The sequence below is a fragment of the Rhinatrema bivittatum genome, unplaced genomic scaffold, assembly GCF_901001135.1.
Source record: "Rhinatrema bivittatum unplaced genomic scaffold, aRhiBiv1.1, whole genome shotgun sequence".
NCBI lineage: Eukaryota > Metazoa > Chordata > Amphibia > Gymnophiona > Rhinatrematidae > Rhinatrema > Rhinatrema bivittatum.
In genome coordinates, this window is record NW_021820378.1 from 63,123 (window position 1) to 89,670 (window position 26,548).

Genomic DNA, 26,548 nt, shown 5'->3' on the forward strand with positions numbered 1-26,548 from the left:
GTTTCCTCCCATAGGATGGGAGGTGCTGGGTTGTGTATCGCCCCCCCCCCCCCCTACCAATGACCTATGGAGGAGGTGATTCAGCAGACCCGCCAGCACCTCCCTGAGTTCCTTCTCTACCCTGGGACAATTCTCGTCCGGCCCCATGCCTTGCTCATTTCCAGTTTCGTTAGTACTTCCAACACACGCTCTTCCATAAACGGAGTGGTATCTAGTCCGACCCCATGCCTTGCTCATTTCCAGTTTCGTTAGTGCTTCCAACACACGCTATTCCATAAACGGAGTGGTATCTAGTCCGGCCCCATGCCTTGCTTATTTCCAGTTTCGTTAGTACTTCCAACACACGCTGTTCCATAAACGGAGTGGTATCTAGTCCGGCCCCATCCCTTGCTTATTTCCAGTTTCGTTAGTACTTCCAACACACGCTGTTCCATAAACGGAGTGGTATCTAGTCCGGCCCCATGCCTTGCTCATTTCCAGTTTCATAGTACTTCCAACACACGCTCTTCCGACCCCATCCCTTGCTCATTTCTATTTTCATAGTACTTCCAACACACACTCTTCCATAAACAGAGTGGTATCTAGTCCGACCCCATCCCTTGCTCATTTCTATTTTCATAGTACTTCCAACACACACTCTTCCATAAACAGAGTGGTATCTAGTCCGGCCCCATCCCTTGCTCATTTCCATTTTCATAGTACTTCCAACACACACTCTTCCATAAACAGAGTGGTATCTAGTCCGGCCCCATGCCTTGCTCATTTCCATTTTCATAGTACTTCCAACACACACTCTTCCATAAACAGAGTGGTATCTAGTCCGACCCCATCCCTTGCTCATTTCCAGTTTCGTTAGTACTTCCAACACACGTTCTTCCGTAAACGGAGTGGTATCTAGTCCGGCCCCACGCCTTGCTCATTTCCAGTTTCGTTAGTACTTCCAACACATTCTCTTCCGTAAACGGAGTGGTATCTAGTCCGGCCCCATCCCTTGCTCATTTCCAGGGTGAGGGGGTGTTCTGGGCCCCACTAGAATATCAGTTATGCGTGGGGGATGTGGGCTAGGGTGGGTCAGGACTTGGGGAAGGAGGGATTGCTGGCTGCTTCTGGGGTGGGAGTCCAGGTTTTTGGATCCAGGGGGGTCTTTCTTGGAAATTGAGAATTTGGGTAGGGGTTGGGGCATTGCATTGTGATTAATAACTCTTTTTCGACCTTTATAACTTGTTGGCTGCCTCTAGAGGGGGTGAGGGATGGGTGGGGGTCTTTTACATGGTGGGGAGGTGTTTAGAACCATCCTGGCCCTTTAAGAAGGTGGCAGCCCTGGGTAAAGGGGATGCCATCCTGTGATATTTTTGGATTTTCCCTGGGGTATTTTTTTCTCACGGAAAATATTACAGTTTGTAAAGATTCTGTACCCAGCACTGCGGGTTTGGAAGTCCCCGTGGTATTTTCCATGGCTCACGGTGTTTTTCTCTCTCTGGGAAAATTCTGCAGATTAGTAAACGACCCCCTTAGATTCTGAGCCTCTGGGGAGAGGGAAACGCCTGAATGTGATCTGCTTTGAAGTGCTGAAAGGTGGAATGTAAATCACATAAATAAAAGTCTGGCAGCTCCCGAGGAGCTGGCATCCTCTGTTCCATGATAAAACGTTAGGAGAATAAATCCAGCTGAGATCTAATGCACGCTGAGCCCCTCCACGTGTCCCTGAGTGTTTCTGGTTTGTGTTTCAGGTGCCGGTGACATTTGAGGACATCGCTGTCTCTTTCTCCCAGGACGAGTGGGGGTATTTAGATGAAGGGCAGAAGGAGCTTTACAGGGAGGTGATGAAGGAGAATTATGAGATCCTGAGCTCCCTCGGTAAGGATTGCATTATCTGCATTTTTAGCAGAACCAGGGGCTGATGTACTGAGGGTCATTTGTGACTTTTCTCCAGACTGCAGCTCCTGCATTGTTCTGGGTCTGGCCCAGTGCCTGAGAGATTGGTGGTTTGGGTCTTTTTACTTGAGAGGAGCCCCTGCCAGTCAGTCTGAAATGTATCCCCTGTTTCTGCTGAGATAAGGAGCCTGATTTACATATGTGTAGTTCACTGACAGCAAACATCATGAGATAAAATGGTCGGACCAATAAAATCTCTTGGAATAACAGATCCCAAATAAGTAAAACGATCTCCTGCCCATTTCAGTGAAAAATCACCATCCCAGGAGGCCTGAGGTGACCCAGAGATGTCCAACGCCAAAGGTTTTTTCTAGGTCAATGCATAGACCTGAAAAAGAAGCAAAAAAACGCTTAGCGAGTGTAAGAAGGTCCCCAGAGCTTGCCTGGGGTGAGAGAAGCAGACTGAAAGGTCCTCTGCAAACACTGCCACCTCTGCCTCAGAAGCTCCTAAGTGTATGCCTGGGATATCAACCTCCACAATCTTTCTAGCTGCAGGCTCCATACACAAAAGGGGCGTGCCAGGGGGCGGGGCATGGCCACCATAAGCCTTAATTCAAAAACTGAACTGGAAACCCCGAGAAACCAGAGCTTGCATCTGGTGTAACACCAGAGAAATGAATTTCCTCCTGCATTGTGCAAAATAAAATATCGTGAGCCACACATTCCCAAAGTTGGCATCTTCCATTCCTGAAACTGAGCATAAAAAAGCTTTTCCCACCCTTGCTGGCTGGACACTGTATTTTTCTAATTGCTTTGGTCCTATTAGGAAAACAGAACAAGTCAGGCCGCGATAGATCCCTCCTCAGACGCTACATGCTAGCAGAATGCCTCGCCGTGGTCCTACGTAAATAATGCAATCAGACCTGCGCCGAATTCAGAATGAGGAGACCAAAAGTGTAAACAGAAACTGAACTCTGTATGCAGTGCCAGGGAAATATAAGCCATCCATCAGTCTTCATAGGTAACTATACCAATACAAAGACTAAATATTTCAACACAGCTGACAAATAAAACATCCAATAATAATTAGAAACTCATCTAAAAATATTACAGAAGCAATAAAATATTCCCAATCATCAGATAATTCAAATAACACACAATACATTCAAACTAATGAGAATTAAAAAAAAAAAAATCCCCCATTCTCCATACCTGGGACTTTTGATTTCCAGATGCCCTGAAATTGTTGTGGATTTATAAGGGGGTGGGGGTTGTTGAACACAAACTTTCTACTCTATCTCAAATGCTGAATCATACATGCACATAGACACACTCCTAACCATATACACATGCATGCACACACACACACACACTCAGTCATTTACACATACACAAACGCACACTCATATACATACGCATGCTCACACACACAGTCATATGCACATGCACACTCAGTCATTTACACATGCACACACATACACAAACGCACACTCATATACATACGCATGCTCACACACACAGTCATATGCACATACACAGTCATATGCACACACACACTCAGTCATTTACACATGCACACATATACACAAACGCATGCTCATATACATACGCATGCTCACACACACAGTCATATGCACACACACACACACACGCACACACCTAACCATATACACATGCATGCACACACACACACACTCAGTCATTTACACATGCACACACATACACAAACGCACGCTCATATACATATGCATGCTCATACACACAGTCATATGCGCACACATACACACACACACGCACAGTCATGCACACGCATACACAAACAGAATTTTTTGAATGCTGCAAGGCGCGCCAAAACTACAGTCACTCTAGGCCGAGGGCGTAGGAATCGGGGTTGCTTGCAAGCAGCGCGCCGGTCTCCTTCTAAGGAGCGTTCAAAAAATTCTGTTTGCATCAAACCTCCTTTCAAGTATAAAGGAAGACCGGGTACGCTGCTGTTATATCACCCCAGACTTTCTGAAAACTTCAATGCTACCAGACAACACATACATAAGAGAAATTTCAGACTGCCCCGAGGCAGCCCCAGTGTGGGGGCGAAACCCGGCCTGAGTTGGGCTTTTTTATTGGATTAACAAGTCTCCAAATAACGATTCTGAATGGACATTACTTGGCATCTATCGATTGTGTTGCCCCCACGGCTTTTTTAGATCGCCTACCTCCTTGTTTTATCAACCACCCACAATCATATACACAAATGCACACTCATATACATACGCATGCACACACACACAGTCGCATGCACACACACACGCACAATCATGCACACGCATACACACACAATCATGCACACACAAACACACACACACAATCATATGCACACGCATGCACACGCATACACAAATGCACACTCATATACATACGCAGTCATACGCACAATCATGCACACACGCATACACACACAATCATACACACACGCATGCACACACACAATCATACACACACAAACGCACACACAATCATTACATGCACACACAATCATTACACGCACGCACACACACACGCATGCACACGCATACACACAATCATTCACAATCATATGCACACACACAATCATACACACGCATACACACACACAGTCATGCACACGTATACACACAATCATACACAAACGCACACACACAATCATGCACACACAAACGCACACACGCATACACACACACACACACACATACGCTCAGTCATGTACACACTCATGCATACACACACCCCCCCCCCGTCTCTCATGCTCTTTCACTTATTTCCTCTCTGGAAGAGCTGGGGTGGCAGCAGTCTCCTCCTTCAGCCTGGACAGCCCCCAGACTCTTCCTGTTTGCTTCGAGACTCCGGGCTCTGCTGCTCCTGCTTATGATGAGGGGGATCGGGAGGCCTCAGGTCCGTGCTGCTGCTTTTGGCTCCGCAGCCGCCCTCTTTCTGACTGCCGGGGAGGGGAAGTCTGATGCTGTTTCTTTCCGCCTGGCGAGCCGCGCTCCTCTCGACTGCTGGGGTGGGAGGTCGCTGCTGCCAGTGTGCCGCACTCCTGCTTACCGCTAGGGCAGAGAGTGTCTGTCTCTACTCCACGGGCTGCACCCGCTGACTGCTGGGGCCGGGGGGAGAGGGCGGGCAGTGTTTCTTCCGTGGAGCGGTCTGGCCCTCTGCTCCCGACTGCGGGAGGGACTCCGAAGCAGGCAGAGCAGTCCTTGCTGTGTGTCAGGTGGAGGGGAGGCAACTCTCCAGCGTAATCGTGAGAGAGACGGTGCCCCTCGAGAGGCTCTGCCGAGAAGTGCTCGTCCTCTTAGGTCCACTTGGCTGCAGCCATCCATGCGGTTCCTCTAACCCGTCTACATATGAGGCAGAGACACCTCCAACGGGGGGGACTCCGATCACAGTGGAATCAATTCATACCACCACCAGTGGAAAAGGTGGCCGCAGGAAGAGGATGTCGGTGGCGGCTTCCTGGGCCGCGGGAAGGAAAGTTGCTGGTGGCGGCCTCCAGGCCACTCAGGGAGAAGCTTCAGCGGTGGCCTCCTGACCACGAAGAGGGTCCAGCGACAACGGCCTCCAGGCCGCACCAGAGAGGCGATGGCAGCGGCCCCTGCTCTCTTAGGGGTGTGTTCGCCTGTGGTGTGCGTGCCGGGCTATAAGGAGCCCGTGGCGGGAATCCTTGCTTTTCAGTCACCCCCCGGGTATTTGAACTCCAGCTGTGTAACCCAGCGCTGTCTCGGCAGAGGTCGCCCGTCAGTCGAGCCTTTGTTCTGCTCCGGTCTCCGGCCTCGCTCCAGGTCTGTCTTCCGCCTCAGCGCTGCCCCGCGTCCCCATCTTCGGCTCCAGCCACGGTCAAGTCCTCAGCTTCAGCTTGTCTCCGGCCTTGTCCGACTCTTCGGCGTTATCCGTAATCACAGCCTTCTGGGCCTTGTCATAGTCTGGCTTGGGCAAAGACTCGATCGCCCACAGTCAGCTCAGACCTTAGGGCTCTGCCCACGAGGTTGAATCAATTCCACTACAGCAAGAGGGGCTCAGGTTCACCTCGCGTTCCTTCTCACATCCCAGGCTTCTCTCCTTAACTGCTTCGGAGTCCTGGCCTTTCTCTCTCTCTCTCTCTGAAGGGACCCGTCCTTCCTCCAGGGTCTCTTAAGGTGGACCAGCTAGATGCATGAAGCCTTTCCTTCTAGACACGTGTTCCCATACCCCCACCAGTGCAGAGAGGGGCGCGGGCTTAACTCTGGTTCTCTTATTGCTGGAAATGTGACTCCTGGTCAGAGGTGGGGTAAAGTTTCTGGTGCTAGGGTCAGGCTATGGGCAGGGCAGAAGATGGCCTTCCTGCACCAGGAGCTGTAACTGGGGTTTATGTGCAGTAAATCATGGGCTTCTGCACAAATATATGTTGGATAGGAAAGGCTCAGCCTCAGGTTCCAGTAGTAACTCTGAATTATGGGTTTTAAGAAACATGATGGCAGAATAGGACCGACAGGACTCTCTAGTCTTCCCACCCACCCATATAACTTAGCTTTTCAATTCCCATCACTCCCTCAGAGATCCCGTGTGCTTATTCCATGATTTCTTGAATTAAGATCATGTTTTTCCCTCCATCACTTCCACAGGGAGGCTGCTCCAGGCATCCACCACCCTCTCTGTAAAGAAATATTTCCTAAGTTTACTCCTGAGTCTGCCCCCTTTCACCCTCATCCCATGAGCCCTTGTTCTGGAGCCTCCTCTCCTTTGAACGAGGCTCACCTCCTGTGTATGGAAACCTTGCAGGTATTTAAATGCCTCTCTCGTATCTCCCCTGTCTCGCCTTTCCTCTAGGGCAGGGGTGGGCAATTCCGGTCCTCAAGGGCCACAAACCAGTCTGGTTTTCAGGATATCCCTAATGAATATGCATGAGAGAGATTTGCATGCACTCTGCCTCAGTTGTATGCAAATCTATGTCATGCATATTCATTAGGATATCCTAAAACCTCGACAGGTTTGTGGCCCTCGAGGACTGGAATTGCCCACCCCTGCTCTAGGGTATTCATGTTTAGATCTTTAAGTCTATCCCTATATACTTGAGAAGGAAGACCACTGACCATTGTAGCCGCCTCCCTCTGGGCCGACTCCATCCTGTTTATATCCTTTGAAGGTGCGGTCTCCAGAATTGTACACAGGAATCCAAGTGAGGTCTCACCAGGGCAATATCACCTCCCTTTCTCTGCTGACCCTTCCTCTCCCCGTGCATTCGAGCAGCTTTCTGGCTTTTACCGTCACTTTACCCACCTGTTTGGCTGTCTTAAGATCATCAGATACCATCAGCCCCAGATCCCGCTCTTCCTGTGTGCTTAGAAGGATTTCACCTCTCCCCCTGAGGTTTTGCACCCTAAATATATTACTCTGCATTTATTAGCATTAAATCATAGCTGCCAGACCTTAAACTATTCCTTGCGCTTCGCTAGATCCCTTCCCACCGTTTCCACACCTTCCCGGCTCTCCACTCTGCTACAGGTTTTAGTGTCATAAGCAAGAAGACAAACATCCCCAATAATCCTTCGCTTATGTGGCTCACAAAAAAAGTCGAAAAGTACTGGTACAAGAACCGATCCCCGAGGCACCCGCCCCCCCCCCCCCTCCTCCGAGAAATCTCCATTTACCACTCCCCTTTCTCGCCTCCCACTCAGCCCGTTTCTGACCCAGTCACTCACGCTGGGGTCCACGCCAAGGGCACTCACTTTATATACGTCTCCTGCGCGGAACCGGGCCAAAGGCCCCGCCGAAATCCCAAGCGCACGATGCCCAGCGCTCTCCCCTGATCCAACCCTCTGGTCGCCCAATCAAAGAAACCGATCAGACTCGTCTGACAGAGCCTCTACCTCTGGTAAATCCCTGCTGCCTCGCATCTTGCCGTCCATTGGATTCCCGAAACTGCTCTCTCCCCTGTTTTAGCAGAGATTCCATTACTTTGCTCACCACAGAGGTCGGACTCACCGGCCTGTAGTTCCCAGCCTCCTCCTTACGTTCACTTTTATAAACAGGAACCACATCTGCCCTTTTCGAGTCCTCTAGAGCTACTCCAGACTCTAAGGAAGCATGGAAAAGGTCAGCCAGGGTTGCTGCCAGGACATCTCTAACGGGCCGATACAGTAAAAATCGCGGGAGAGCGCCCGCTCTCCCGGCGCGCGCACAGGCCACTCTCCTGTGCACGTGATTCAGAAAAAGAAATTATTCAAATTAGGGCCGGCGGTAAAAAGAGGCGCTAGGGACTCTAGCGCATCCCTAGTGCCTCTTTTTTGACAGGAGCGGCGGCTGTCAGCGAGTTTGACAGCCAACGCTCAATTGTGCCGGCGTCGGTTCTCAAACCCGCTGATAGCCATGGGCTCGGAAACCGGACGCCGGCAAAATTGAGCGTCCTGTTTTCAACCCATCAGCTGCGAGCCCATTTAAAAATTTTTTTAAAATTTTTTTACTTTTTCGGGTCCTCCGATTTAATATCGCCAGGATATTAAGTCGGAGGGTGCACAGAAAAGTAGTTTTTACTGCTTTTCTGTGCACTTTCCCGGTGCCCGGAGAAATTAGCGCCGACCTTTGGGTAGGCGCTAATTTCTGAAAGTAAAATGTGCGGCTTGGCTGCACATTTTGCTTTCTGTATCGCGCGGGAATAACTAATAGGGCCATCAACATCCATTTGCACGTTGCGGGCGCTATTAGTTTCGGGGGGGGGGGCGGGGTTGGACTCGCGTTTTCGACGCGCTATTACCCCTTACTGAATAAGGGGTTAAGCTAGCGCGTCAAAAACGCGTGTCCAAACGCAAGTTAACAGTGCGCTCAGCCGGAGCGCACTGTACTGTATCGGCCTGTAAGTTCCCTTTAGTACCCTCAGATGTATCCCATCCGGCCCCATCGCCTTATCTACTTGAAGTTTAGTTAGCTCCTGACGAACTCACGGTTCTGAAAATCAATTGAGGTTTATCTCACTTCCAATCTTATTTGTGTTTGCTTTATGTGGTCCTGCTCCAGGCCCTTCCACAGTGAACACTGAATAGAAATGTGTGTTAAGTAGCTTTGCTTTTCCCTCATCGGCCTCCACGTATTCCTCCTCGTCACCTCTGAGTCTCACAGTGCCACGTTTGCACTTCCTTCTGTCACTAACAGATCTAAAACAAAGTCTTGTCCCCCCCGTTTTACCGAATGTGCTATTTTATCTTCCATTTGAAGTTTTGTGCTCCTGATTACTTTCCCAGCTTCTCTTAATTTTTCCGGGGTTTCCCTCTTTCTGTGGTCTCTCGTAGTTTATGAAGGCTTAACCTTTTCTCCCTCACCTTTTCCTCTTCCCTAACAAAAAGATTCGTTGCCCCTTGCCCTTACGAGATCTCCTTTTGGTTTTTGCCCACTTCCCCTCGATTTTCCCGTCCAGCTGACGACTCCTTGAGGTCCACCCCCCACCCATGTTGAGAAAGTTCGTTGTCCTGATGTCTAGGACCCTCGCCTCAGAATGAACCCTTCATCTCTTGCGTCCTAATATTGAACCCCGCCATACGATGGCCGCTGGTTCCCACTACGATGCTCAGAAATACTGTCCCCGTTGGGAAGCACCAGGTCCGGCATTGCCCTGGCCCTTGTGGGCTCTGTCACCGGCTGGCAGAACAGTTCTCCTTGCCAGATAATTCAGGATCTCCCTCCTTCCGGAAGACACCGCAGCCGGGATGTGCCAATCCCCATCCGGCAGATTGAAATCCCCTGGCAGTGGCGCCTCCCCTTTCACAGCAGCACTCCTGTGCGTCTCCTCCATGAAATCTCCTCAGTCTGTATTACACCAGTGTATAAACAGACGTTCCAGTCCTTCTTCACAGATTATCCCACAATGCCTTCCCCTTACCTCGTAAGCCCAGCAATTCTGTTGCCTTAATATTGTTCTTTATATAATAATGCCAGGCCTCTCCCCCTTCCCGAGCAGACTGTAGCCCAGTATAACTATATCTCAGTCACGGCTTTCCGCATACCAGGTCTCCGTGACAGCTTTTACATCTCAATCAGCTTCTTCCATAACCGCCTCTAGAGCCGGGATTTTATTCCTCATACGGTGAGCAGTCGTGTACATGGCTTTCCTGATATTGCCCACTTTTCCCATTTCCATGCGAGTATGTCAAGTTTTACTTACCCTGGGGTTTTGTTCACCCATCCCCCGCCTATTCTAGTTTAAAGCCCTCCTCGGCAGATGTGCTATTCAGTGTTGAAAGAGGCTGCACCGTTTTTATAACCAGTGGCTTCCATCTCTGCTCAGCAAACCTTGAAACGTCATGATCCAGGAAGCCAAAATGCTCTCGTCGACGCCATCTACGCGGTCGACATGGATGAGCAGCATCGGGTAGTGGTCGGTAGGCTGGAGGATTTTTGGCAATCTCTCTCTTGGATTTTGGCACCTGGCAGACAGCGCCCATCCTCGATGGATGCCTCTGGGCCCCTCAGAAGTGAGTCCCCACTACCCTCTGCCTCCTAGGTGAGGTGGTTGCTGTGCCTGCAGCTTTGGGGGTTTGCATGTATTGGTTCCTTCCCCGTCCCGAGATGACATCTCCTCATCCTCTTCCGATTCCTCAGTGCAAGAGAAATCGGAGCCATGGTGTAGGGTCCGGTAGCTGTAGTAGTCTGGGTCCAGCTAGCCCTCGCGGAGCAGTTTCACCTTCCACTCTGCACGAGCTCTCTCCATCTTAGATAATGCAGATGACAAGCCGATTACTGATGTAACCTCATTCTCTCAGTTGCTTCTCAGTCTCGCCTCCTCAGCTTTGAGTTCTGCCACATCTTTTCGGAGGGAGTCAATTGACAGACACCTTTCACACTGTACCCATTCCTCGCTTGGATCAAGGCATTAACGCACCTGAGATATTTGCTCATTAAGGAATTATTAAGGTCTGTACTGCAATCGGTCATTTTTGGATAAATAGATTATTGCAATGGATTGTATTTCGGTCTTCTTAATACTTCCGTCAGAGCTGTACAGCTGTTACAGAGTGCCGCAGTGAGGATCCTCTCTAGTATGAAACATAATGAGCGCTTTTTAAAATGACTGCGATTCTTGTCAAATTATTACATCGTGATTATGCAGGGTCGCTAGAGGCCTTATTGACAAAATATTCCTTCAGTTGTGTTTTTAGATCATCTAAGGCCAGTCTTTTGGCAATTCCCCCTGCAGACCTTATCATAGATAAAAACTACATGGGGCAGAGCCTTTTCTCTTGCGGAATAGTTTGCCGGCAGAAGTGCGTGCTGAGACAGATGTGAAGGCCTTCGGCAAGCAGATGAAGGCATTCTGTCTCCATGAAGCTTTTAGTTAGATAGCCCTGCACTGAATAGGTGGGCTCAAGTTTTATCTAAGAGTTTTTATTTGTATTGTATTGTGCACTTTCTGTTCTGTTCTATGTGTTTTAAGAGTATGCATTGTACTCTGTGGAATATAAGAAATGCTAAATAAATAACAGCTGAAAGACCCCTGTTTCCCCAAGTTTGAATTGGACGTTCATTCTGTGCTAATGACACCTTTTAAATCTGATTTGTGTGTACAGTTTCCAGTCAGCACTCATTTTTTTACTTTTGAGTTGTAACCGAACTTTATTGGCACCTGTTAGAATGTACGATATTCTACATTTACTTACCTTTAGTCTATGTGCCTATTTGTAAACTGTTGCGATGGTACATAACTTAGCGACGGTATAGAAAAGTTTTTAAATAAATAAATAAAATACCATATCATTAGCTTACTGTAGTGGCACAGAAGTGCTGAGGGATCTTTAATATCTAAGAACTGGAAGGTTCCTAAAGGTGTCCGGTTAAAACCAGACTGGGTGTGGCAGAGAAGCTAATTAGTGACCTGGCTAGAGCATTGCAGACTTCTTAGTGGAAGACCAAAAGAGGAATCTTCTGTTCCCGGTGCAGATAAGGCTGTCTTAAAATTTGAATTAATATATAGTAGAGAATCTGTGCATAATAGATATCAGTGTTTCTTAATATTCCTCTACTGGTGATTTGATTTACTAGCCTCTGAGCGCTGTGTAATAGGAAAGTCTCTCAATTTCCCTTCTTTCAAGTGCTCTTACTCTTAATTTCTGTGGTGCTCTTTCTGGGGAAAAAGTCTCTCAATCTCCCTTCTTTCAAGTGCTCTTACTCTTAATTTTGGTGGTGGTCTTTCTGGGGGAAAAAAACAAACCACAAAAACAAAAAAAAACCCCCAAAACCCTGCTGGTTTACTTTCACTTTTCCTTCTGATCATTGCTCTGTGCTCCATTAATATCTGAGTTCTCTGTGAAGTAGAACTGCTCAGTTTATACCTTTCTCTAGGTCTGTTATTATATAATAATTATAATTGGTTCCTTGCAAACTGTCTGTTTTTTAAGATCCAGTATAACTGCATTTCTATTTTGTATAGCTGTTCTTTAATAATCTGCTTAATATTGGCACAGAAGTGCTGAGGGATCTTTAATATCTAAGAACTGGAAGGTTCCTAAAGGTGTCCGGTTAAAACCAGACTGGGTGTGGCAGAGAAGCTAATTAGTGACCTGGCTAGAGCATTGCAGACTGCTTAGTGGAAGACCAAAAGAGGAATCTTCTGTTCCCGGTGCAGATAAGGCTGTCTTAAAATTTGAATTAATATATAGTAGAGAATCTGTGCATAATAGATATCAGTGTTTCTTAATATTCCTCTACTGGTGATTTGATTTACTAGCCTCTGAGCGCTGTGTAATAGGAAAGTCTCTCAATTTCCCTTCTTTCAAGTGCTCTTACTCTTAATTTCTGTGGTGCTCTTTCTGGGGAAAAAGTCTCTCAATCTCCCTTCTTTCAAGTGCTCTTACTCTTAATTTTGGTGGTGGTCTTTCTGGGGGAAAAAAACAAACCACAAAAACAAAAAAAAAACCCCAAAACCCTGCTGGTTTACTTTCACTTTTCCTTCTGATCATTGCTCTGTGCTCCATTAATATCTGAGTTCTCTGTGAAGTAGAACTGCTCAGTTTATACCTTTCTCTAGGTCTGTTATTATATAATAATTATAATTGGTTCCTTGCAAACTGTCTGTTTTTTAAGATCCAGTATAACTGCATTTCTATTTTGTATAGCTGTTCTTTAATAATCTGCTTAATATTGGCACAGAAGTGCTGAGGGATCTTTAATAGCTTAAGGACGAATAAAGTTCCAGAAAGTGTCCTGCTCTACTCAGCTTGTCCCAGGTTCAACTGTTTGTTTCCCTCCCACCCCTGGCCTTAGATTCTAATATAGACTGACTAAATTAGCATTAGCAACAAGATAAATTAGTAAATTGTTACCATCTAAGAATCACCAACCCAAAACTTTACCAATATGAGAACTATCCTTTGCAACTGTTGTGGAGCCTTTATTCTGAGGGAAAACATCTGGAAACGTAGAACTTGCCCAATCTGTGCACAACTCTCTTCTATGAAAAAGGAGCTGACTGAGGTTAAAGCTCAATTAGCTTTAATTACAAAAAATACACCCACATTGCATTACTCAGAAAATAATTCCCCAATACCAAAGAATAACCAGGAGTCAAGAAAAAGAAATACAGTAGGCTCAGGTAGGATTACACATGTGTCCCATAGTCACCCATTCGTGACAGATTTGCAGCCAACAAGTATACCCCCCCACTCAAGCAGGTCATTAAGTAAATCATTAAAAACCAGGATTACAGTGGGCTCTGGTAGAATTGGACCAGTTACTAGGAGACACACACAGTATCAAATGCAACAAGAACAAAAAGCCTTCCCTATATTAAAAACTGAAGTCCTAGAGAAAAACATTGAAGTGTTACCAGAAAAGAGAGAAAACCAATGCATGCAGAATTTCAAGATACATAACCAAAAGAAAAAGCAAATTGAGATGGATAACTCTGGCATCAGTGGCACAACTGCAAAAGGAAAGAGTGAAGTGAATAACAAATCTCAACTAAAGTCTCATAAGGAGTACAGGAAAAGCAATAATCTTAAAGAGAGTACCTGGAAAGCTATGACCACAAATGCTCATAGTTTGGGAAATAAAATACCAGATCTGCAGGCCCTAATGATAGAGGCAGAAGTGGACATTGTTGCTATCACAGAGACATGGTTCACAGAATCTCATGATTGGGATACGGCAATACCAGGCTATAACTTGTTAAGGAAGGACAGAGTGGATAGAAAAGGGGGAGGTGTGGCTCTTTATGTCAGAAACAATATCCAAGCATCTGAGCTACAAGGAAGTTGGGGCAAGGAAGAAGCACTATGGGTAGACCTAAAAACAGATGATGGAGCATCAATTTATATTGGAGTGGTTTACAGGCCCCCGAACCAAAAGGAAGAGCTGGACAGAGACCTGGTTGAAGACATCCATAAGATAGGTAAGAAGGGAGAAGTGGTGATCGTGGGTGACTTTAATATGCCAGATGTAGACTGGAAAATCCCATCTGCAGAATCTAAAAATAGTAGAGCAATAGTGGATGCCATGCAAGTAGCTTTGTTCAAACAAATGGTATTAGAACCCACGAGAGAAGGAAATATACTCGACTTAGTGCTCACTAATGCAGATAATGTCTCTGATGTCGAGGTGGGCACCCACCTCAGCACCAGTGATCATCAAACAATATGGTTTAATATCACTAAAAGAATAGGGAAAAGAACCACAAAGACCCGAGTTTTACAATTCAAAAACACAGACTTTGAGGAAATGGGGAAGTACCTAGAGGAAGAACTAAATGGATGGGAGAATGAGAGAGATGTGGATCAGCAGTGGATCAATCTAAAAGGAGCAATCACCAAGGCAACTACTCTTTATGTTAGAAATGTAAAGAAAAGCAAAAGGAAAATGAAACCTATCTGGTTCTCAAACGAGGTGGCTGACAAAATTAAAGCTAAAAGAACAGCATTCAAAAAATATAAAAGATCCCAAAGGGAGGAGCACAAAGAAGAATATTTGATTCAACTGAGGGAGACGAAGAAATTAATCAAGTTGGCAAAAAGTCAAGCGGAAGAGAGGATTGCCAAGGAGATAAAAAATGGTGACAAAACATTTTTCAGATACATCAGCGAAAAGAGAAAAGTCCATAGTGGTATAGTGAAATTGAAAGGTGGAAATGATCAATGTGTGGAGAGAGACGAAGAAATGGCAGAAATATTAAATGAATACTTCAGCTCTGTATTCACTAAAGAAGACCCTGGAGAAGGACCATTTCTACACAAGAAGCTGGAGGGTAGTGGAATAGATGAAAATCATTTTACAGTAGAAAATGTATGGGAAGAGCTAAAGAATCTGAAAGTGGACAAAGCCATGGGGCCTGATGGGATTCATCCAAGGATTCTGAGGGAGCTCAGAGATGTGCTGGCGGGTCCGCTGTGTGACCTGTTCAATAGATCCCTAGAAACGGGAGTGGTGCCGAGTGATTGGAGAAGAGCGGTGGTGGTCCCGCTTCACAAGAGTGGGAACAGAGAAGAGGCTGGTAACTACAGACCGGTTAGCCTCACTTCGGTGGTGGGAAAAGTAATGGAGTCACTGTTGAAAGAGAGAATAGTGAAATATCTACAGTCCGGAGAATTGATGGACCAGAGGCAGCATGGATTCACCAGGGGAAGATCCTGTCAGACAAATCTGATTGACTTTTTCGACTGGGTAACCAAGGAATTGGATCAAGGAAGAGCGCTAGATGTCATCTACTTGGATTTCAGCAAAGCTTTTGATACGGTTCCGCACAGGAGACTGGTGAATAAAACAAAAAGCTTGGGAGTGAGTGCCGAAGTGGTGACCTGGATTGCAAACTGGTTGACGGACAGAAGACAATGCGTGATGGTAAATGGAACTTTCTCTGAAGAGAGAGCGGTTTTAAGTGGTGTACCGCAAGGATCGGTGTTGGGACCGGTCCTGTTCAATATCTTTGTGAGCGACATTGCGGACGGGATAGAAGGTAAGGTTTGTCTTTTTGCGGACGACACTAAGATCTGCAACAGAGTGGACACGCCGGAAGGAGTGGAGAGAATGAGACGGGATTTAAGGAAGCTGGAAGAGTGGTCGAAGATATGGCAGCTGAAATTCAATGCCAAGAAGTGCAAAGTCATGCATTTGGGGAGTGGAAATCCGAATGAACTGTATTCGATGGGGGGGGAAAGGCTGATGTGCACGGAGCAGGAGAGAGACCTTGGGGTGATAGTGTCTAATGATATGAAGTCGGCGAAACAATGCGACAAGGCAATTGCAAAAGCCAGAAGAATGCTGGGATGCATAGAGAGAGGAATATCGAGTAAGAAAAGGGAAGTGATAATCCCCTTGTACAGGTCCTTGGTGAGGCCTCACCTGGAGTACTGTGTTCAGTTCTGGAGACCGTATCTACAAAGAGACAAGGACAAGTTGGAGGCGGTACAGAGAAGGGCGACCAGGAAGGTGGAGGGTCTTCATCGGTTGACATACGAGGAGAGATTGAAGAATCTAAATATGTACACCCTGGAGGAAAGGAGGAGCAGGGGTGATATGATTCAAACTTTCAGATACTTGAAAAACTTTAACGATCCAAAGACAATGACAAAACCTTTTCCAACAGAAAAAAATCAGCAGAACCAGAGGTCACGAGCTGAGGCTCCAAGGAGGAAGACTAAGAACCAATGTCAGGAAGAATTTCTTCACGGAGAGAGTGGTGGATGCCTGGAATGCCCTTCCGGAGGAAGTGGTGAAGTCCAAAACTGTGAAGCACTTCAAAGGGGCATGGGATAAATATTGTGGATCCATCAGGTCCAGAGGACGCATATAAAGAGCAGGTAGTAAAATACTGCACGGAGCGGCAGTAGCCACAGAGGCATTCACGGAGCGGGATGCCAGTGGCCAGTGGTAGGTGTCCACCTTCATGGAGCGGAAGGATGTAGGGCTGTCATCTCCCAATTAAATAAAAAACAAAAACAAAAAACAAAACAGGGATGGGATCCATCAGGTCTAGAGGACACATATAAAGAGCAGGTAGTAAAATACTGCACGGAGCGGCAGTAGCCACAGAGGCATTCACGGAGCGGGATGCCAGTGGCCAGTGGTAGGTGTCCATATAAAGAGCAGGTAGTAAAATACTGCACAGAGCGGCAGTAGCCACAGAGGCATTCACGGAGCGGGATGCCAGTGGCTAGTGGTAGGTGTCCACCTTCACGGAGCGGAAGGATGGAGGGCTGTCATCTCCCAATTAAATAAATAATAAAAAAACCCAGGGATGGGATCCATCAGTTCTAGAGGACGCATATAAAGAGCAGGTAGTAAAACACTGCATGGAGCGGCAGTAGCCACAGAGGCATTAACGGAGCGGGATGCCAGTGGCCGGTGGTAGGTGTCCACCTTCACAGAGTAGAAGGATGAAGGGCATCCATCTCCCAATTAAAAAAAGAAAAGAAAAAAAGAAAAAAAAACAGGGATGGGTTCATGGGCTTATAGGTATTACCAATTATTAGGCTTTTCAATATTTGATGATAGTTAATGTGACTTTCAAGGCATTCTTCACTTTCGGTGCATGTCCGGCATGACTCCTTGCTTCAATGACAGGGGAAAAGAAAAACTGATACTTCACACATTTCCAGCATTGCCCTCTGCTTCATGGCAGAGAGCTATGCTGCCGCTTACCCAACTAATCAAACTTAATATTTCACTTGGAAGCAGCTCCAGCACTGCTCTCTACATTAATGGTGGGGGTGAAAAGGGAATTAGAACATAAGGTTACTAAGAGCCAAGAGAAACAGTTAAGTATGAGAACAAATGTGTGAAGCTTGCTGGGCAGACTGGATGGACCGGTTGGTCTTCTTCTGCCGTCATTTCTATGTTTCTATGTTTCTATGTTTCTATGTAAAATACATATTAACACGAGCCTTAAGAAACTGTGCATTGAGTTTCAGCTCACAGTTCTAGCCCCCATGTTATTGCATTGTTCCCCCCGAGTGAATATATTTAGGTCATCAAGTCTCATCTCACAGAGCTTTTGGTGCAGGCTGCATATCACTGGTAGCTGTCTATGGTTACCAGTGATTGCTCAGAAATGTGCAACTGTACCACTGTGTGACAACTCCAGAGCAGTGATTATAGGATACGAATCCGAGAAACATTTGTGTGGTCACTAATGCTTGATTAATGCCTTCGTTTATCACCAGCAAGCGATGATATCACCCAGAATATAAAGGAGGGGAATCGTGAAGAATATCCTATGGAAGTAGGACTGATCCCAAGAGAATCAGAAAATGTCGGTGAGAATCGTTCCCAGGGGACGGAGAGGAGGAACTCAAGGAATAGTCAGCAGGAATCAGAGAAGAAGCCGAGAGACCCTGCAGGAGACTCACTGGATGGAGTCGCTCAGTGTGAGAGAAATGACAGGGAGCTCAGAGACAGCCCTGAGCAGCAGAGACAGCTGAGAGCCGAGAGTTCCTTCCAAAACAATAACAGTGCTCAAATGACTTCTGATGTTCAACAGAGAGAAGGGAAAGGGAAGAAATCCTTTCTGTGTGATGCCTGTGGAAAAAGCTTTGTTAAGAAATCACATTTAATATTCCACCAGAAATCCCACCCACTAAAAACACCATTTCCATGTAGTAAAGGTGGGGAAAGTTTTGGTCAAAGAAACAATCTAAATATCCACTTAGGAAAACACACGAGCGAGAGAGCATTTTCATGCACTGAACGTAGCACAAATATAATATGCAAAGATGTTCTAAGACAAAACCAAAAAATACACACTGTTGAGAGACCATTTTCATGTACTAAATGTGGTGAAAGCTTTATAAGGAAGGATATGTTAATATCTCACCAGATAATCCACCAAGATGATAAATATTTAAATAAGAAAAGCCATGTGCGATTGGATAAAATGATCCATGGGAAAGAGAAACCATTTAAATGTTCTGTCTGTGATAAATGTTTCCAACACAAATCCGATCTTAGGGAACACAAAAGAATTCACACTACTGAGAAGCGATTTAAATGTTCTCATTGTGATAAATGTTTTAATCAGAAATATGTGCTTACAAGGCATGAACAGATTCACACTGGTGAAAAACCATTTAAATGCTCTCATTGTGATAAATGTTTCAATCAAAAGTCTGTTCTTACAATGCATGAAAGAATTCACACCGGTGAGAAACCATTTAAATGCTCTCAGTGTGACAAATGTTTCAATCAGAAATCTGTTCTTACAAGGCATGAAAGAATCCACAAGGGAGAGAAGCCATTTCACTGTTCTGAATGTGATAAAAGTTTTGGTCAGAATTTCCGGTTAAGACAACATTTAAGAATTCACTCTGGTGAGAAACCATTTCAATGTTCTCATTGTAAAAAATGTTTCAATCTGAAATCCTATCTTAAAAGACATGAACAAATCCACATGGGAGAGAAGCTATTTAAATGTTCAGAATGTGATAAAAATTTCCATCAGAAAAGAGAACTACTATTCCACAAAATGATCCACAGGAAAGAAAAGCCATTTAAATGTTCTATCTGTGATAAATGTTTCAATCAGAATTCTGATCTTAGGGAGCACAAAATAATTCATACTATTGAGAAACAATTTAAATGCTCACATTGTGATAAATGTTTCAATCAGAAATATGTGTTTACAAGACATGTAAGAATTCACACTGGTGAGAAACCATTTAAATGCTCTCATTGTGATAAATGTTTCAATCAAAAATCTGTTCTTACAATGCATGAAAGAATTCACACTGGTGAGAAACCATTTAAATGCTCTCATTGTGATAAATGTTTCAATCAAAAATCTGTTCTTACAATGCATGAAAGAACTCACACCGGTGAGAAACCATTTAAATGCTCTCATTGCGATAAATGTTTCAATCAGAAATCTGATCTTACAAGGCATGAAAGAATCCATAAGGGGGAAAAACCATTTCAGTGTTCTGAATGTGATAAATGTTTCAGACAGAATTTCCAATTAAAACGGCATTTAAGAATTCACTCTGTTGCTAAACCATTTCAATGTTCTCATTGTAAAAAATGTTTTAATCTGAAATCTTATCTTAAAAGACATGAACAAATCCACATGGGAGAGAAACGATTTAAATGTTCTGAATGTGATAAAATGTTTCATCAGAAAAGAGCTCTACTATACCACAAAATGGTCCATAGGAAAGAAAAACATTTTAAATGTTCTGTCTGTGACAAATGCTTCCATCAGAATTCTGATCTTAGGGAACACAAGAGAATTCACACTACTGAGAAAAAATTTAAGTGTCCACATTGTAATAAATGTTTCAGTCAGAAATATGTGTTTACAAGACATGAAAGAGTTCACACTGGTGAGAAACCATTTAAATGCTCTCATTGTGATAAATGTTTCAACCAAAAATCTGTTCTTACAATGCATGAAAGAATTCACACTGGTGAGAAACCATTTAAATGTTCTCATTGTGACAAATGTTTCAAGCAGAAATCTGTTCTTACACGGCATGAAAGAACCTACAAGGGAGAGAAGCCATTTCAATGTTCTGAATGTGATAAATATTTCGGTCGGAATTTCCAGTTAATACAACATTTAAGAATTCACTCTGATGAGAAACCATTTCAATGTTCTCATTGTGAAAAATGTTTCAATCTGAAATCTTATCTTAAAAAACATGAACAAATCCACATGGGCGATAAACCATTTAAATGTTCTGAATGTGATAAAAGCTTCAAGTATAAATATTTTCTAGGAATACATGAAAGAAAACACACTGGTGAGAAACCATTTAAATGTTCTGAATGTGATAAATGTTTCAGTCGAACTTCCTCTTTAATACATCACAAAATAATTCACACCAGAGTGAAGCCATTTACATGTTCTAAATGTGATAAAAGTTACAGGCATAATTACCTTTTATTACAGCATGAAAGAATCCACAAGGGTGAGAAACCATTTCAATGTTCTGAATGTTTTAAAAGTTTTGCTCATAATTTCCATTTCATACAACATGTAAGAATTCATACTGGTGAGAAACCATTTAAATGTTCTCATTGTGATAAATGCTTCAATCAGAAATCTATTCTTACAAGGCATGAAAAAATTCACTCTGGGGAAAAAACCTTTTAAATGTTCTGAATGTGATAAATGTTTTGTTCAGAATTTCCAGTTAATGCAACATGTAGGAATTCACACTGGTGCCGAAAATGTGGCAGAAAGTTACTGAAATAGTCCCAAGCATATTGGGTGCCACTGGTCTGAAAAAGAATTTTCAAATGCATATTGATGCGTTGACTGTTTAAGTTACATTTTATGAACTTGAAAAGGAGGGTTTCTTTGGTACAATGCAAGTACTAAGATGTACATTAGCAGTAAATTTGAGAGATTGAAATCATCCCCATCATGCCATAGCTTATGAATGTAGTTCATTCCTGTGAAGATATGTCCAAAATAAACCCATCTGGAGAAACTGCACTGTGAGAAATAATTTAAATGTTCTCATTGTAAGAAATGTTTCAATCTGAAATCTGTTCTTACAAGGCATGACAGACTTCATACTGGTGATAAATCATTTAAATGTTTTCATTGTGATAAATATTTCAATCAGAAATCCACTATTACAAGCAGACTGATGAAATGCAGTGCGCTTCCCCAAGCACACTGGTTAACCCATGGTTGGATAACCATTTTGGATGTGCGTCCACAACCCCTATTGCTATAAGGGGATTAGTGCATCCAAAACTTACATCCAATCCACTACGAACCTAATAGCGCTCATCACATGCAAATGCTTGTTGATGAGACTATTAGCAATTCTCCCCAATTTAAAAAAAACGCACCCATCGCACACATTTTTACCTTCAGAAATGAATGCCTGCCCGGAGCAAGTGTTAATTTCTGAGTAGCCCAAAAAGGGCACAGAAAAGCAGAAAATAAATACTTTTTTTGAACTTCCTCTGACTTAATCATGGCAAAATTATGTCAGAGGGACAAAAAGGAGAAAAAGGTTTTAAAATTTTTTTTAAATAAAAATTGCCAGCAGTCAGGTTAGGAAAAGGAACACTCAATTAATGAGCGTCCATTTTCCTAACTTGTGGCTGTGCACAGGTTAGGAAAAAGGATGCTTATAAAATTGAGCATCTGTTTTCCTAATTGGCTTACAGCTGACCTCTCCTGGGCATCTGCTGCTGAGGAGGCGCTAGGGGGCATACAATTTCTAGCACCTCCTTTTTACTGTGGCAACTGATTTAAATATTAAATTGGGTTCCCCAGAGAGATCAATTGGCGGGTGTTGGGAAAGCAAGCGCTCAGTCATGAGTGCCCATTTTCCCCACACTGATATTGCATTGAACTTCTTCACTCTGGTAAAAAAAAAGAAAAAGCATAAATGTTCTGAATGTTATTAAAGCTTAAAGATTAAATATATTCTAGGAATACATAAAACTATCCACACTAGGAAGAAACCATTTTAATGTTCTGAATATGATAGCAGTTTTAAGTGAAAAGCTACACTAACAATACAGCAAAGAATCCACACTGGAGCAAATTCATTTAAATATTTTCGATATGATAAATGTTTCAGTAGAAATTTCCATTTAGTACAAGATGAAAGAATTCAAACTGATGAAAATCCCTTTAAATGTTCTGAATGTGATAAATGTTTCACTCAGAAAATCCACTTCTGATTGCATAAAATGACCAATTTGAAAGAGAAACCATTTAAATGTTCTCAATGTGATTATTCTGTCAGCAAGTAAATCTGCTATTGCCTGAAATGATCCACAGGAAAGAAAATTGATTTTAAAATTCTGAATGTGATAGTTTCCATTTGAAATCTACTATTATCAATCATGAAAGAATTCACACTGATCAAAAGTCATTTAAATGTTCTGAATGTGATAAATATTTTAATCAGAAAATCCATTTGCGATTGCATAAAATGACTCACAGGAAAGGAAAATTATTTTAATGTTCTGAATGTGATAAATGTTTCAGTTAGAATTCCCAATTAATACAACAGGAAAAATCTAATACTGGTGAGAAATAATTTCAATGTTTTCAATGTGATAACTGTTTTATTTGAAACTTGATTTTACAACGCATGATAGAATTTACATGGATGAGAAACCATTTCAATGTTCTGAATGAGATAAATGTTTTTGTCAGAATTCTAGAAGGTGGATCTCTTTGGTACAATGCAAGTACTAAGAAGGGCATTAGCACTAAATCTGAGAGATTGACGTCATCCCCACCATGCCATAGCTTACAAATGAGCTACCAAAGGACAATCAAATCTTTATGGGTAGAAATCCCTTGTGTGTTGGGGAAGAGAATAGTGATAGGAGTATACTACCATCCATCTGGCCAAGATGGTGAGACAGACAGTGAAATGCTAAGAGAAATTAGGGAAGCTAACCAAATTGGTAGTGCGGTAATAATGGGAGACTTCAATTACCACACAATGTAAACAGTTATGTATTAGGACACAACGAGCACAATTCTCACTAGAAAGACGTCATGTAACTATGATTTTTCTTAGTCAATGTGCTATTATTTATAGAGCCATCATAACACCTGCGGGCATACCAGCATATTTTAGCTTAAGGTCTTGCCACTTCAGGTCGTATTTAATCATTGGCCCAAGTCCTTTATTCTTTTTTGCATATTTTTTAGTAGTATTTTTGAAATTTTTTTAAAATGTTTTTATAAAATTCTGTAAATAATCACGTTTCTTTGAAAGTTTGAGCCACACCAAGGAAGGTATTACCCCGATACAGAATTTTATAAAAAAATTTCAAAATTACTACTAAAAAATATGCAAAAAAGAATAAAGGACTTGGGCCAATGATTAAATACGACCTGAAGTGGCAAGACCTTAAGCTAAAATATGCTGGTATGCCCGCAGGTGTTATGATGGCTCTATAAATAATAGCACATTGACTAAGAAAAATCATAGTTACATGACGTCTTTCTAGTGAGACTTCAATTACCCCAATATTGACTGGGTAAATGTATCATCAGTACATGCTAGAGATATAAAGTTCCTGGATGGAATAAATGACATTTTTATGGAGCAATTGGTTCAGGAACCAACGAGAGGGAGCAATTTTAGATCTAATTCTCAGTGGAGCACAGGATTTGGTGAGAGAGGTAACGGTGGTGGGGGCCGCTTGGCAATAATGATCATAATATGATCAAATTTGAATTAATGACTGGAAGGGGGACAGTAAGCAAATCCATGTCTCTTGTGCTAAACTTTCAAAAGGGAAACTTTGATAAATTGAGAGAAATAGTTAGAAAAAAACTGAAAGGAGCAGCTACAAAGGTAAAAAGTGTGCAAGAGGCATGGCCATTGTTAAAAAATACCATCCTAGAAGCACAGTCCAGATGTATTCCACACATTAAGAAAGGTGGAAAGAAGGTAAAATGATCACCGGCATGGTTAAAAGATGAGGTAAGAGAGGCTATTTTAGCCAAAAGGTCTTTAATCAAAGATTGGAAGAAGGATCCAACAGAAGAAAATAGGATAAAACATAAGCATTGGCAAGTTAAATGTAAGACATTGATAAGACAGACTAAGAGAGAATTTGAAAAGAAGTTGGCCATAGAGGCAAAAACTCACAGTAAAAACATTTTTAAATATATCCGAAACAGAAAGTCTGCGAGGGAGTCAGTTGGACCATTAGATTTAGATTATTGGGAGTTAAAGGGGCACTTAGAGAAGATAAGGCCATTGTGTAAAGATTAAACAATTTCTTTGCTTCAGTGTTTACTGAAGAGGATGTTGGAGAGATACCCGTTCCGGAGAAAGTTTTCATGGGTAATGATTCAGATGGACTGAACCAAATCACAGGGAATCTAGAAGATATGGTAGGCCTGATTGACAAAGTGAAGAGTAGTAAATCACCTGGACCAGATGGTAAACACCCCAGGGTTCTGAAGGAACTAAAAAATGAAATTTCAGATCTGTTAATACAAATTTGTAACCTATCATTAAAATCATCCATTGTACCTGAAGACTGGAGGGTGGCTAATGTAACCCCAATATTTAAAAAGGCTTCCAGGGGCGATCCAGGAAACTACAGACCAGTGAGCCTGACTTCAGTGCCAGGAAAAAATAGTGGAAAGTGTTCTAAATATCAAAATCACAGAACATATAGAAAGACATGGTTTAATGAACAAAGTCAGCATGGCTTTACCCAAGGCAAGTCTTGCCTAACAAATCTGCTTCATTTTTTTGAAGGGGTAAATAAACGTGGATAAAGTGAACCGGTAGATGTAGTGTATTTGGATTTTCAGAAGGTATTTGAAAAAGTTCCTAATGAGAAGCTTCTAGGAAAAGTAAAAGCTCATGGGATAGGTGGCGATGTCCTTTCGAGGATTACAAACTGGCTAAAAGACAGGAACAGAGAGTAGGATTAAATGGACAATTTTCTCAGTGTAAAAGGGTAAACAGTGGAGTGCTTCAGGGATCTCTACTGGGACCCGTTCTGTTAGGATTAGTTAGTATGTGGGCCCTGGGCCAAGGTGAAAGATGGTACCGCCCACAGGGAGAAGCCCTGTGAGCCTCACTGTCAGGAGACGAGGTCTCAGCTGACGTCAGACACAGAGAAAGTCTAGAGTCTTTATTAAAGAGGTAGAGCAGCACTACCCACGGAGCGGGGGGTGCCAGAGTAAAGTGGCACAGATCCAGAGGAGTCACGGATCTGTGGACTGGGGGAAGCCCAGGGAGAATACCTCAATATAGTTGGTAATGGTCCGCAGAGCGGGGTACACCAATGAGGTCTTTAGGAGTGATGGTAGAGGTCCGTGGAGCAGGGTACACCGAAGAGGTCTTCAGTAGAGATGGAAATGGTCCACAGAGTGGGGTACACCAAAGAGGGTCTTTAGTAGAGACGGTAGTGGTCCGCAGAGTGGGGTACACCGAGGAGGTCCTCCGTAGAGATGGTAATGGTCCGCAGAGTGGGGTAGACCAGAGAGGGTCCTCAATAGAGATGGTAGAATAGGAAGTAGTCCACAGAGCGGGGTATTCACGGCAAGAGTAGTGATGGTTCCAGGGAAACCCCGGGGAACGGGGTAGGCAGAAGTCCTGAGCATTAGGTCCTCCGAGGAGCGGATAGCCAGAGATGAGGAGAGGGCCTCCGAGGAGCAGGTACCCGGAACATCTCACACCAAGAAAGCAGGAGCTGGTTCGAAGGGACCTCTGTGAGCGAGATGGATTTGACAAAGAGAGATCTCGTTGCCAAGTCGTCAGTAGGCAGGGCCAGCCGGCTTAAATGACCTGGAGGAATGACGTCATCCAGAGGGGACGCCCCCGAGGTTCCCACCATGAAGTGCTTAAGACTGACCCATGCGCGCGCGCCTAAGGGATTCCAACAGCGAGATGGCGGTCAGCCCACCCCGGGAGGCCTGGGAGTGGTAGGCAGGAGTCGAGGATGGGAAGAAGGAGGTGAGCAATTGCGGTCGCAGCCGTCTGTGACCGACGGGCGTAACACGTTCTTTTCAATATATTTATAAATGATCTGGAAAGGAATACGATGAATGAGGTAATCAAATTTACAGATGATACAAAATTATCCAGAGTAGTTAAATCACAAGCGGATTGTGATAAATTGTAGGAAGACCTTGTGAAACTGGAAAATTGGGCATCCAAATGGCAGATGAAATTTAATGTGGATAAGTGCAAGGTGATGCATATAGGGAAAAATAACCCATGCTATAGTTACACTG

General features: G+C 43.8%; 1 protein-coding gene across 1 annotated transcript; it reads left to right on the forward strand.

Moving 5' to 3' along the window:
• Window positions 1–1,802: 1,802 nt before the first annotated feature.
• LOC115081581 (zinc finger protein 665-like) lies at window positions 1,803–21,869 on the forward strand. The gene is given in 3 exon segments (XM_029586006.1): window positions 1,803–1,857; window positions 18,024–20,935; window positions 20,938–21,869. Coding segments are annotated over 3 exon segments (3,000 nt in total). The 5' UTR covers window positions 1,803–1,823; the 3' UTR covers window positions 20,992–21,869.
• Window positions 21,870–26,548: the final 4,679 nt, after the last annotated feature.